The following is a 14,072-nucleotide window of genomic DNA, read 5'->3' as shown; positions in this document are numbered from 1 at the left end:
CTCAGCAGTAAGTAACAGGTAGTAGTTGTCAGTCTGCACTGCAGCAACATTGCTGGATTATTTTTAAATGTCAGTCAACTTGCAGATGTGCGTAAAACTGGAATCAGATTACTCAAGAGTATGAACAAATGTTTCAGTGGCTGCAATGGATGGTGTATGCATTTACATGCTCATTTTTACATTACAAACTGTTCGATGGCGAGTAAAGAAGTACTCACACTAATGCTGGAATAATACTTTTTTAAATTCTTTAGAGCGTGAAATTCGTCTTAACCTTCACAGAAAGCCGGAGCTATTAGATCGGCAATCTGTTTTTATGTTTAAAAGAGTGGAAAATCTCATCTTCAGTGCTCGACCTAAGTTGCTTTTAATGCGAAATCGTAAAACTGATAGTAGAGCTGGGTGGTTTGGATCCGCTAAATTACCCGTATTCTCCACGGATGTGCTGGCCGGATGGGTTAGCCATGGAAAATGCTGTGCTTCAGGGATGGGGTGGGTCTGAGTGTAATGTTCTTTGGAAGGTCGATGTGGACTTGATAGGCACGCAGGAGGGATTCTCCATGTTGGTCTTCTTGAGTGTGCAACTTTAGATACACTGTCAACCACAATGTAAATACTATTTTGAGACTGTAGGCCAGTAGGATTGGGAGGGAAAAAAATCACGGATGAAACACCATACCTCTGGAAACGGCAATAATTTCTTTTCAAGGCTAATTTAACTGTTCGAAACGAGTTACGCTGGAGTCTGGAAACTAACCCTTCGTTTATATTATAGTTTCAGCCAAATGGGTCTGCGTTTGGCCCAGACGATGGTCTTTACCATAGAAGAAATAAACAGGAATAACGAGTTGCTTCCAAACACTACTCTGGGTTACAAGATCTTAGACAGCTGCGGCACACCGTCTCAGGGACTTAAAGGAGCCCTGACATTACTAAACGCACAGGATGAAACCGTTGCTAATTACGCATGTGCTGAATTTCCATCCGTACCGGTCATTGTTGGAGATGGAGGATCATCGCAATCTGTGGTCGTTGCAAGAATGGTGGCTCCGTTCAGCGTCAGCATGGTAAGGTCCTCAATAACGAAGGGTTAAGATTCTTCTGTTAGGGATAGAAATTAAAATATCAGCTTTTGTGCAGTTCGCTTCTGCAACGCGTTTCTGTTGTACCAGAATAATACATATTTTGTTTGATGGATAAGCGAAGCCACATGGCAACTGTACCCGGACAGCTTTTCTAGTTGATACAGAAGATAAACCATGATCTTGTTGAAAGATGGAACAGCCTTGGTGAACCAAATGGCCTATCCCTGCTCCTGGTTATGCCATTGTCACTTTTGCACGAGATGAACTCAAAGTTCTATGTGGGTTCAATGTTTAGTATGATACTTCAAAAATGACATATTAACTTGAATGTTCTTTTACTTTAAAGACTTACCTATTTTCCTTTATTAATTTTAAAATTCCATGACATATACATTTTGAAATTACCTGAAAGCAATTGATGTTTTGTGAAGAAAGATAGAAAAGAATGTTAACGTTTCAAAGTGTCCACATATTTATGCAAGTCTTACATTTTGTTTGAGAATTCAAATTGTCCTCTGTAAAAGATAATCAGTTTATGAAACAATTAATATCTAGAGTTCCAACATGAAAACTTATGTACTTGGAAACATTGGGATCCCTATTTATCGAATTGTCCTTTTGTACAAGACATTTTTAAAACTAACGCAAACATTGTTGCAACTTTCTAAATTACACTTACTGAAACTTTAGGCTGAACTGCGAGATCAATAATAGCAGTATCTGTAGAAGGGAGCCTGGTGTGTTATTCGTGAGACTTGTATCATTACGCATTTAATACAAATAGGAATTTGGAAAGCAGTAGTGTAGTGGTAATGTCACAGGACTAGTAATCCGAAACTTATGGCTCTAAATTCTAGAGACATGGGTGTCAACCTGATCATGGCAGTTGTTGGCACTGGAACTAAAAAAAAATCTAGAATTGGTAACAAGCCTAATGATGACCACTGATCAATTGCTGATTGTTATAAAAATAAAGGTTGGATCCGTCCTTCGAGGAAAGACAACTGTTGTCTGTATCTTATCTGGCCTACGTGTGACTCCACACTCATAAAATATAGTTGTGCCATCTCAAATGACTGGAAAAGTCATTTAATTCCAGTTAAAATTGGGATGGGCTATACCCTTGAATGGATGAAAAAAAAAGAATTGGTAGAACTCATACAGTCTATTGTACTCGACCCTGTAGAAGCATATATACCAACGGATTAAACAAAATAACATAATGATATTTAATATATTGAACATGTATATGACTAGTGCATTTGATACTTTTTCTAACTGGTATTTTTGCGATTGATTTCCTTTCCAGATTAGTTATTTTTCTTCCTGCAATTGTTTGAGTGATAAGCGTGAATTTCCAACATTTTTCAGAACTATTCCTAGTGATTCTGTACAAATCAAAGCATTAGTCAAGCTTGTACGACATTTTAAATGGAATTGGGTTGGAGTTGTGGCACAAGACAATGATTACGGTCGATTTGGAATGATGGCGTTTATTGAAGAGATTGCAAAATTTCAAACTTGTGTTGCTTTTATTGAATTCATCTCACCTGTTGGTACTGCAGAACGATTGCCAGAAGTAATGGAGACAATTAAAAAATCATCTGCTAAAGTGGTCATAGTATTTTGTGCAGAGAGGTTTACGGCTGGTTTGCTGAAAGAACTCACACTGAATAACATTACTGATATCCAGCTAATAGCAAGTGAAGCCTGGGTCACATCAGTCCAACTATGGACAGCAGAAACTGTGAAGTTGTTGTCTGGAACAATTGGATTTGGAATAAGGAGAGTGGAAATTCCAGGACTTAAAGAGTTTCTATTGAATGTGCATCCTTCCAAAACACCGCACAACCCGTTTGTCGAAGAACTCTGGCAAGACGTTTTTGGCTGCAGTGTAAAAATCTCAAAAGAAACGTTGGCTAGCAATAAATCATCATCTTCTTTGAAACCGTGTACAGGCTCAGAGAGTTTAGGGGCAATTAATACTGCATACAGTGATGTGTCTGAGTTAAGGGGTTCCTACAATGTTTACAAAGCTGTGTATGCTGTGGCCCATGCCCTTCATAATCTGCAATTGTGTGAAGATGGGAAAGGACCGTTTGCCAACAAAACCTGTGGTAGCAAGTCAAATATTCTGCCTTGGCAGGTAGGATTTTAAATAACTTTTGTATCTGAAGTGAATGAAATATCACATCAGCGAGCTTAAAGAAAACTTGTCAGTTCAGAATGTTTTAAATCGTCCTGCTAACCTTGAGATTCTTTTTGCTTAACCGTGATCTAATTGAATAGCGAGACATACTTTGCACTGAAGGGTCTATTCTTGCTTATTTCTGATGCATTTGCCACTTTTATTAACGATATTCTATCGATTCTTAAAGCTTTTGTACTACATAAAGCAGGTGAAATTCCTCAATAATTTTGGAGAAGAGATAAGCTTTGATAAGAACGGAGATCCCGTGGCTTCCTATGATCTGATAAACTGGCAGAAGGGAGAAAATGGGACTGTGCGGTTTGTTCAGGTTGGTTTTTATGATACAGCATTGCCAGTCGGAAAGGAACTCCAATTGGATAAAAGTCGAATTGTTTGGCACCAAGGAAGGAACATGGTAAGGATTCTTTAATCCTAAATAAGTAATCTTACGGATTTAGTTTCAGAAGTTTACACATAGTTTGCTTTGAATAAATAGCTTATTGAAAAAAAACGTAAGAAATCAACCCGCAAAGCGAGCATTACAGCCTACGCTCACATTTATTCTGTGTTCCAAGCTGATATTAGGAGACCTTTGTTTTCAACTTCTGGTAACAGTTTGATACAATTGAATGCGCGGCACGGTGGCACAGTGGTTAGCACTGCTGCCTCACAGTGCCCGGGTTCAATTCCCGCCTCAGGAAACTGTCTGTGTACAGTTTGCACATTCCTCCCGGTGCTCCGGTTTCCTCCCACAGTCCAAAAAAAATGTGCAGGTTAGGTGAATTGGCCATGCTAAATTGCCCGTAGTGTTAGGTGAAGGGATAAATGTAGGGGAATGGGTCTGGGTGGGTTGCACTTCGGAGGGTCGGTGTGGACTTGTTGGCCCGAAGGGCCTGTTTCCACACTGTAAGTAATCTGTAAGAATATGTAATGACTGAGGGATACTGATAAAGAAGGTGAAAGCTCATGGGTTACAGGGTAGATGAGGCGAGAAACCTTGCAACCCTTAAATAGTACTTGGACGATCACTTGAAGTATCATAACATTCAAGGCTATGGACCGAGTGTGGCGCATTGGAAGTAGTTAGTAGTATATTTTTGACAGTACAGACGAGATGGGCTCAGTGCTCTTCTGTACTGTACAATTCAGTCATTCTAGTTTACAAGGTGTTTAAGTAAAGATCATCTTGATGCAGGAATTATACATGAGACTTGATAAATGACTAAACTGTATCGTTAATGACAATCAACTTTTTTGTGGTGTCATTTACTGATAGTTTTGATCTATTCACAGCCACCAGTCTCAGTGTGCAGTAAAAGTTGCCTTGCAGGGACAAGGAAAGCAGCTAAAACAAACCAACCCATTTGCTGCTTTGATTGTGTACCTTGTGCTGAAGGAACGATTAGTAATCAAACAGGTATAGAATTCATCACTGATCGTTGGCTTGTTAACCAATGATACTATTACAAGCTTGTAATCACAATTATCATTGAGGTGTATCAAAGAATTTGGAAGACATTTAGAGCTAATGTGGTCAAGAAAATTTCAATTAGCTCGAATTTTGTAGCTGCAATGACAGCAAAACTGTCAAACTTGGCCGTCAAACGTTGTAAAAGAGGTGAGAGTCTAGATTAGAGTGGTGCTGGAAAAGCACAGCAGTTCAGGCAGCATCCGAGGAGCAGTAAAATCGACATGTCGGGCAAAAGTCCTTCATCAGGAATACAGGCAGAGTGTCTGAAGGGTGGAAAAATAAACGAGAGAGGATGGGGGTGGAAAGAAAGTAGCATGGAGTACAATAGGTGAGTGGGGGAGGGAATGAAGGTGATAGGTCGGGGGGGAAGGTGGAGTGGATAGGTGGAAAAGAAGATAGGCAGGTAGGACAAGCCATGGGGACAGTGCTGAGCTGGACGTTTGGAACTGAGGTGAGGTGGGAGAAGGGGAAATGAGGAAACTGTTGAAGTTCACATTGATGCCCTGGGGTTGAAGTATTCCGAGGCAGAAGATGAGGCGTTCTTCCTCCAGGTGTCTGGTGGTGAGGGAGCGGCGGTGAAGGAGACCCAGGACCTCCATGTCGTTGGTAGGGTGGGAGGGGGAGTTGAAATGTTGGGCCACAGGGTGGTGTGGTTGATTGATGCGGGTGTCCCAGAGATGTTCCCTAAAGCGCTCTGCTAGGAGGCACCCAGTCTCCCCAATGTAGAGGAGACCGCATCGGGAGCAACAGATGCAATAAATGATATTGGTGGATGTACAGGTAAATCTTTGATGGACGTGGAAGGTTCCTTTAAGGGCCTTGGATGGAGGTGAGGGAGGAGGTGTGGGCACAGGTTTTGCAATTCCTGTAGTGGCAGGGAAAGGTGCCAGGATGGGAGGGTGGGTTGTAGGGGGGCGTGGACCTGACCAGGTAGTCACGGAACAGTCTTTGTGGAAGGTGGAAAGGGGTGGGGATGGAAATATATCCCTGGTGGTGGGGTCTGTTTGGAGGTGGCGGAAATGTTGGTGAATGATTTGGTTTATGCGAAGGTTGGTAGAGTGGAAGGTGAGCACCAGGGGCGTTCTGTCCTTGTTACGGTTGGATGGGTGGGGTTTGAGGGTGGAGGTGCGGGATGTGGATGAGACGTATTGGAGGGCATTCTTAACCACGTGGGAAAGGAAATTGCGGTCTCTAAGGAAGGAGGCCATCTGATGTGTTCTGTGGTGGAACTGGTCCTCTTGGGAGCAGATACGGCGGAGGCGGAGGAATTTGGAATACGGGATGGCAATTTTGCAGGAGGTAGGGTGGGAAGAGGTGTAATCCAGGTAACTGTGGAAGTCGGTGGGTTTGTAAAAAATGTCGGTGTCAAGTCGGTTGTCATTAATGGAGATGGAGAGGTCCAGGAAGGGGAGGGAGGTGTCAGAGATGGTCCAGGTAAATTTAAGTTTACCTAGTTGTAAAAGAGGTGTCAATTGATTCTAAAACATATGCAATCAAACACAGAAATCCAGAAGGTGTTGACAGTGACTTGCTGTTCCTCCTCAAAATGCACTGTTGAAATACTCAGAAACTGAAATTTTAAAAATCACTTAATTTTGTGTGGTGAACTTCCATTTATCCGCTCTTGGCTTCTTGGAGAAATACACCCCCACAGTATTGACATATTGCTGAATGAGGTTCCTTGCTGCTGATGTAGATCCGGGCGGTGTTCAAGATTCACATATGTTAAAATCTTCATTGCAGAATCAATTTGTAAGCTGTCACTTTACCACTGTGTAATTTTTTTGTTTAATAAAATTTTGTTTAATTCCCACTGCACTATTATCCTGCCTTAGGCTGATACCCTTGTTCCTTGTTCTTATATTCTCTCATGACCATCATTGAGTCACAAACTTGGTTATCCTTTCCGAACAGTACCGTGAGTGTACCTATGCTGCGTGCATAGTGGTATTCAATGACATAAACTTGTAACAATGCTCCTAGATTAGTAACACAAAGGTCAGATTTTCCTCAGAGAGGTGTTCCGATATCACCACTATAATAGCGCAAATTTACATTCAATTAAACGAATGTGGAATAACAATTTCGCCTCAGGATTTCTGATCACCTACCTACTTGATGGTTACAAAAACCCATCCGTTCACCAATGTCTATCGGAGGGAGAACTCTGCTACCCTGACTTGGTATAGCCTTAATGTGACTCCAGCGTAACGCTTTTTGTCTCTAATTTCACTAAAATAAACCTTTTACAATTAAGTACGGAATCTCACCCGTTATTATGCTAATCAAAACCGCTACATTGGCACTGACTTTTCAAAGGTAGCACAAACCATTTACAGGTATACCATTCATCTGGCCAATTGCTGTTTGTTTTGCAGAAGAATCAGAGAAAGGTTCAGAACATGCTTCCCCGTTTGTTGCCTCGCGTTCAGTTGACATACTTGAGAATACCTATACGTTTTGACAGTGCTTAATTCAAACTACCGGTTGAGGAAAATGGCAGGATGTTTATATACTTAAAAATGTTGCAGTAAATTGGCAGCGTAACAGAAGGATAGATCGGATCAAATAATAAAAAGACTAATTTTTCACTGATCACAGCCGACGGTTCTTCAAACACAAATGCATAGTATATGGCGTCTGATACTTAGAGACAATAATGAAGCAAATTCCTCGAAATGATTTTAGAAGCATTTAAATTAAACAGCTTATGCTTGTACGAATTAAAGCAAGTCCATTGCAAAATTTGTTAATAAACTTGTAATGTAAAATGAGCATTTCTGATGTAATCTGAAAATATTATTACCAAATATTTTGTCCTGTGCAGATTCGATTGAGTGCTTCACCTGTCCGTTCGAACAATGGTCCAATGGTCAACGAGATCAGTGCATTCCAAAAGACATTGAATTCCTGTCTTTTAATGACAGCATGGGAATAACATTTTTGGCGGTATCTCTGTTTGGCGCTTTTATGTCCGGGTCTGTTGCAGCTGTTTTCTTATATTTCAAAAACACTCCCATTGTAAGGGCCAACAATTCGGAACTAAGTTTCCTTCTTCTGATCTCGTTAATACTATGCTTTCTGTGCTCTGTTGCGTTCATTGGACAGCCATCTCCGTGGTCATGTATGGTGCGGCATACTGTGTTTGGAATCAGTTTTGTTCTATGTATTTCTTGTATTCTTAGTAAAACGCTGGTCGTCCTGATGGCATTTAAAGCAACCCTTCCGGGCAGTGATGTGATGAAATGGTTCGGACACAAACAACAAAGGTCAATTGTCTTTCTGTGTACATTGATTCAAGCCATAATATGCGTGATCTGGTTGGTGACATCTCCTCCACTCCCATCTAAAAACGTCAAGTATCAAAGTGCAAAGATTATCCTTGAGTGTGACGTAGGTTCTACAGTTGCCTTCTGCTTTGTGTTTGGTTACATCGGATTTTTGGCGGGCGCATGTCTATTTTTAGCTTTTATGGCTCGAGCTTTACCAGACAAGTTCAATGAAGCTAAATTCATAACTTTCAGCATGCTCATATTTTTTGCAGTTTGGGTAACATTTATCCCCGCTTACGTAAGCACACCCGGAAAATACACTGTGGCTGTAGAAATATTTGCAATTTTAGCATCAAGTTTTGGGTTGCTGAGTTGCATCTTTGCTCCGAAATGTTACATTATCTTGTTAAAACCGGAAGAGAATACTAAAAAACATTTGATGTGTAAATGAGATTAAGTAATTGTTATGTCATAGTCAGTACTCTAAGCAGGTTGTAGTTCATTCAGTTATTGCTACAGATTATATTCATTTATTGCAGTTAATGTTGTAATGGTTCTTTAAGAAAAGTATTCTGCTCCAGTTCGTCATAAAAGGGCAGCCTTCTTCTTCAGTACCCTGAATGCGTCATAGCTTCGCGTGTTAATGCTCCACTTTACAGTCGACAATGTGGTGCTGGAAAAGCACAGCAGGTCAGGCAGCATCCGACCAGAGGGAGAATCGACGTTTCGGGCAAAAACCCTCCATCAGGAATCACTTAACAGTCTAGTGGCACTGTGATGATGCGTATTTGAACTGGTATGATTTTTCTTGCCACACAGTTAATTTGGTATTGTAAATCTGGCAGATTGCGTAATTGACAAGCGATCTCTTCATTGTTTGGTAGATGGCTTACTGCCTGTGTGCGATGCTGTGCACAGGGACAAAATTTTATACTGTAACGTACTGTAACAAATACTGGTGAATTGGCAACCATTTTACACATCACCTAATATTTATTTTTGCCAATAATGTTACAAGAGAAGGAATAGTTTCTTTTTGGATTATGAACTGGAAATTAGATGCTGCTAAAATACATGTAGAGCTTTGAAATTTGAAAATCGAGTGGGATTGTGTGGTGTACATTCTAGATATGCAATAATGTGTTACTGTTGGGGAAGGTTATTACGTTATGGGACAGAGTGGAAACAGGAGTCTTTGAGTTAAGGGAAAATGGTGATGACAACCCTATCCTAATCCTAATCCAAATGTAGATTGTTACAGATGGATTGCGCAGTGGAGCGAGGAGCATCCAGAAACCTGCAAACAAGAAACATCTCTAACCATCTATTTCTGTGGCTGAAAAATACAGAAAACCTAATGACTCTAAAAGGAAAGAAAAAAAAGACCCGATAAGTTATTGAATCAAAGATCAACATTGCTCTGCAAGTGCAATCATGTCATCATTGTTAAAAACAAAATGACTGTGCATCTGCATCTTGTGATCTGAGTTTTGATCGAGAGAAATCAATTTTCTTCCCATAATTTTTGCATTCATAACATTTGTTCCAAACCTTTTTTGTTTGTAAATTAACACGTGTCTGCTTGAAGAGATTAAGTGATATAGATTAGGTTGAAAAATAGCAAATTAGCAATTAGAGACAAAGGCAGAAGTAGCTGGAAACGTTCAGCAGGTCTGGCAGCTTCTGTGAAGAGAAACAGAGTTAACGTTTCGGGTGCGGTGACCCTTCCTCAGAACTGACGGTAGCTAGGAAAATGTCATGATTTGGAGATGCCGGTGTTGGACTGGGGTGTACAAAGTTAAAAATCACACAACACCAGGTTATAGTCCAACAGGTTTAATTGGAAGCACACTAGCTTTTGGAGCGACGCTCCTTCATCAGGTGGTAGTGGAAGCTCAATCCTAACACACAGAATTTATAGCAAAAATTTACAGTGTGATGTAACTGTAATTATACATTGAAAAATTGATTGTCTGTTAAGCCTTTCATCTGTTAGAATACTGTGATAGTTTCAGTTCTTTCATGTGTAAATCACAAAACCTTTTTTGTTAGCTGTTAACAATGGTGATAGCTAGACAATACGTTGAAGATGTTGGCCCCCTGTGTTCTCTGTCTATGCCATGATGTTTAGATTGACTGTAATCTAAAAAAATGAGATAACGGAGTTTTACATTAATTCATGAAGTTTTTGAGCTCAGGGTTCAACATGAATGCATGCAGTTTTTGAGCAAAGTACAATGTAACCCTGAAAGAACAAATTCACCCCACAAAATATATGTGTGCATGAGGGTCTTTGTATGTGTGTGTTGGGGGTTGTGAGTAGGAGAAGGTGTATGTGTGTGTAGTGAGTGCAGAGTGTCTTAAGTCTGTGAGGGGGTGCATGTGTGAGTGTGGGAGTGTGTGTGTTTGTAAGGGTGTGTGTGGGTGTCTGTTTGCGCGTCTGTGTGTATGTGTGTCCGTGTGTATAGGAGTGCCTGTGTGTGCGTGAGAGAGAGTGTGTGTGTGTGTGTGGGATTATCTGTGTGTGTGTATAGTGCAATGGTGGTCACCTGTAATGTGACATGAACCCAAGGTCCCGGTTGAGGCCCTCCCTATGGATACCGAACTTAGCTATCAGCCTCTGCTCGGCCACTTTTCTCTGTTGCCTGTCCCGAAGTCCACTTTGAAGGATGGTCACCCGAAGGTCCGAGGCTGAATGTCCTGGACCACTGAAGTGTTCCCCAACTGGGAGGGAACTCTCCTGTCTGTTGATTGTTGTGCGGTGCCCATTCATCTGTTGTCGTAGCCTTTGCTCGGTTTCCCCAATATACCATGCCTCAGGGCATCCTTGCCTGCAACGTATAAGATTAGACAACGCTGGCTGAGTCACATGAGTACCTGGCATGTACAAGGTGAGAGGTGTCCCCACGCGTAATGGTGGTATCTATGTCCACACTCTGACACGTCTTGCAGCGCCTACCGTGACAGGGTTGTATGGAGTTGTACTGAGGGCCAGGCAACTTGCTAGAAACAACGATCTGTTTGAGGTTTGGTGGTTGTTTAAAGGCAAGTAATGGAGGTGTGGGGAGGTCTTGGTGAGGTGCTCATCCTCATTGATAATGTGTTGCAGGTCACGAAGCACATGGTGTAATTTTTCAGCTCCTGGGAAATACTGAACAACGAAGGGTACCCTGTCGGTTGCAGCACGTGTCTGTCTCCTAAGGAGGTCATTACGGTTCCTTGCTGTGGCACGTCGGAACTGGCGGTCGATGAGTTGGGCATCGTACCCCGTCCTTGTGAGGGCATCCCTGAGTAGTTCCAGATGTCCGTTACGTTCCTCCTCATCTGAACAGATCCGGTGTATGCGTAGGGCTTGTCCATAGGGGATGGCTGTTTTAATATGTTTTGGTGGAAGCTGGAGAAGTGTAGCATTGTGAGGTTATTTGTGGGTTTGCGGTAGAGTGTGGTGCTGAGGTGTCCATCCTTGATGGAGACGCCGTGTCCAAGAATGAGACAGATAGTCGAGAGTAGTCCATGGTGAGTTTGATGATGGGATGAAACTTGTTGATGTCACTGTGTAGTTTTATCAGTGACTCCGCGTCATGGATCCAGAGGAAGAAAATGTCGTCAATGTACAATGTCGGTTTATATTCGGAAGATGAGGGGGTGGTGTAATGGTAAGGAATGACTGATAGGTGGAGATAGAGCGCAATGAAAGAGAACAGTTGGACGAAGGAATGGATAACGATCTGGCTTGGAGGGCGATTTGGTGTTAATGCTGTTAATAGTGGCTAACATTAGATAATGCGTAATGGCAGAGTACGTGACAACAAGGCCTGGTGTGTGAGGTAGAGGGCCAGGGGACAGTCCAGGGCCCTAAAATTATTGAACTTGATATTGAGGCCGGAGGGCTGCGGTGTCCAAAAGTGGAAAATGAGGTGTTGTTCCAGCTTGTGCTCAGCGTCCCTGGAACACTGCAGCATGCCTGAGACAAGAGATGTTGGCCAGGGAACAGGGTGGTGAGTTAAATTGGCAGACAAATGGAAGCTGTCCTGAGAAGCGGCCACGCAGTCTATGCTTCATTTCCCCAGTGTAGAGCAAGCCACATTGCGAACAGCGAATGCAGTACACAAGTTTGTGTGAAGTGCAGATAAAGTACTGCTTCACCTGGAAAGTATGATTGGGTCCTCGACTATTAAGGAAGGAGGAGATACGGCGGCACGGTGGCACAGTGGTTAGCACTGTTGCCTCACAGCGCCAGAGACCCGGGTTCAATTCCCCCCTCAGGCGACCGACTGTGTGGAGTTTACACATTGTCTGCGTGGGTTTGCTCCGGTTTCCTCCCACAGTCCAAAGATGTGCAGGTCATGCTAAATTGCCTTAGGTAAGAGGTAAATGTATGGGTGGCCAAAGCCCTTCATCAGGACTCCTGATGATCCTCTATTCCTGATGAAAGGCTTTTGCCAGAAACGTCGATTTTCCTGCTCCTCGGATGCTGCCTGACATGCTGTGCTTTTCCAGCGCCACTCTAATCTAGATTCTGGATTCTAGACTAGCATCTGCAGTCCTTATTTTTACCAAGTGTTACGCCTTTGGTCATTCCAGAGGAAGGTGCTGTGGAGCTGTGGAGGAGGTGCAGTTGATGGGCATTGGGAGTGAAAAAAAGTGTGGATCAACGTGTCCCGGACGGAATGATCCCTGTGGAAGGTGAATAAGAGAGGGAAGGGAATATATGTCTGGTGGTGGCATATTGCTAGAGGTGGAAGAAATGGCAGGTGATGATCTTTCTGTATGTGGATGCTGATGGGATGTCAGAGAAGGACAAGAGGAAGGAGAAAGTGAGGACAACAGATGCCGGAGAGTCAGAGTCGAAAAATGTGCTGCTGGAAAAGCATAGTAAATCAGGCACCAATCCGAGGAGCAGGCATAATCCCTTCATCAGAATGTTGTCCAGGACAAGGGAGAATTTATCATTGTTGCGGGAGGGAACAAGCGGGTTGAGGGCGCATGTACGGAAAATGGGTCAGACCCGGTGGAGAGCCCTGTCAACAATGATACGAGGAAATCCTAAGTTGAGGGAGAAGGTGCACATTTTGGAGGTTCCTTTGTCAAAATTTGCCTCATTGCAACATATGAGATATAGACGGAGGAACTGAGAGAATGGAATGGAGTTTTTACAGGGTGCGATGAAATGTACTCCGCGTAGCTGTGGGAGTCAGTGGATTTTCAGTGGATATTAGTGGTTAGTCTATCTCCATAAATAGATACATTGATGTCGAGGAAGGAAGGGGAGGAGTCAGAGATAGAACAAGTGAAAGTGAGGGCTGGGTGGAAATAGGAAGCAAAATTGACGAACTTTTCCATTTCATACGAGAGAGGGAAGCAATGGTATAATCGATATGTTGGAGAAAGAGTTATGGGTGGGGGCCGAAAGAGGACTGGAACATGAAATATTCCACGTACTCTACAAAGAGACAGGCAAAACTGGGATCCATGGAGGTACCCATGGCCACCGTTCTTACCTGAAGAAAATGAAAAGAGTTAAAAGAGAAGTTGTTCAGGTGAGAACAAGTTCATCCAAATGGAAGAAGGTGGTGGCGGATCGCAACGATTCAGGTCTTTACTCTAAGAAGAAGAAGAACAGAGCCCTGAGATCATCTTGGTGTATGTGTAAAAGGATTACATGTGCATGATAAAGAGTCGGCAGCTGGAGCTAGCAAACTGGAAATTCTGACACTGGCGTGAAGTGTCAGAGGAATTGTAGGTGTAAGTGGGCAGGGACTGGATCGGGGAGAAACGTCTGAGACAAGATTGGAAGGGTTAAGCTCTGTGGGGCAGGAGCAAGCTGAAACAACGGGTCCTGCCAGGCAGTCCTGTTTTTGGACTTTTGAACGGAAGTAGAAGAGAGCTGTATGGGGCTGGGGGACTATTAGCTTGGAGGCTGTGGGGGGACAGATCTCCAGACGAAATGACCACAATTGTTACAATAGTTTGATATCTATGGTGGGGTTATGGTCCAGGGGAGATAGGAACAGGTATCTGAAAACTGGCACTCAGTCTCTGCAATGTAGAGG

The 14,072-nt window shown here is 42.7% G+C and overlaps 1 protein-coding gene across 1 annotated transcript; it reads left to right on the top strand.

The window, feature by feature from the left end:
• Window positions 1–785: 785 nt before the first annotated feature.
• Window positions 786–8,470, top strand: LOC122556334 (extracellular calcium-sensing receptor-like). Its single transcript, XM_087993951.1, has 5 exons — window positions 786–1,067; window positions 2,395–3,231; window positions 3,464–3,691; window positions 4,570–4,693; window positions 7,575–8,470. Exons 1-5 carry the CDS (start codon window positions 786–788, stop codon window positions 8,468–8,470), a joined length of 2,367 nt encoding a protein of 788 aa, XP_087850077.1.
• The last annotated feature ends 5,602 nt before the right edge of the window (window positions 8,471–14,072 follow it).

The sequence above is a fragment of the Chiloscyllium plagiosum genome, unplaced genomic scaffold (assembly GCF_037043375.1).
Source record: "Chiloscyllium plagiosum isolate Xiang-an unplaced genomic scaffold, Cpla_swu_hap1 HiC_scaffold_13, whole genome shotgun sequence".
Taxonomy (NCBI): domain Eukaryota; kingdom Metazoa; phylum Chordata; class Chondrichthyes; order Orectolobiformes; family Hemiscylliidae; genus Chiloscyllium; species Chiloscyllium plagiosum.
The sequence above is the reverse complement of the archived record's forward strand: the minus strand, read 5'-3'. Positions and strand labels throughout refer to the sequence as shown.

Excerpts from the sequence above, each read along its gene's own strand:
- LOC122556334 (XM_087993951.1), top strand. The coding sequence starts at position 786 with ATGGGTCTGCGTTTGGCCCAGACGATGGTCTTTACCATAGAAGAAATA. Across the intron at positions 3,232-3,463 it reads CAAATATTCTGCCTTGGCAG|CTTTTGTACTACATAAAGCA; the intron begins GTAGGATTTTAA and ends CGATTCTTAAAG. Across the intron at positions 3,692-4,569 it reads GGCACCAAGGAAGGAACATG|CCACCAGTCTCAGTGTGCAG; the intron begins GTAAGGATTCTT and ends ATCTATTCACAG.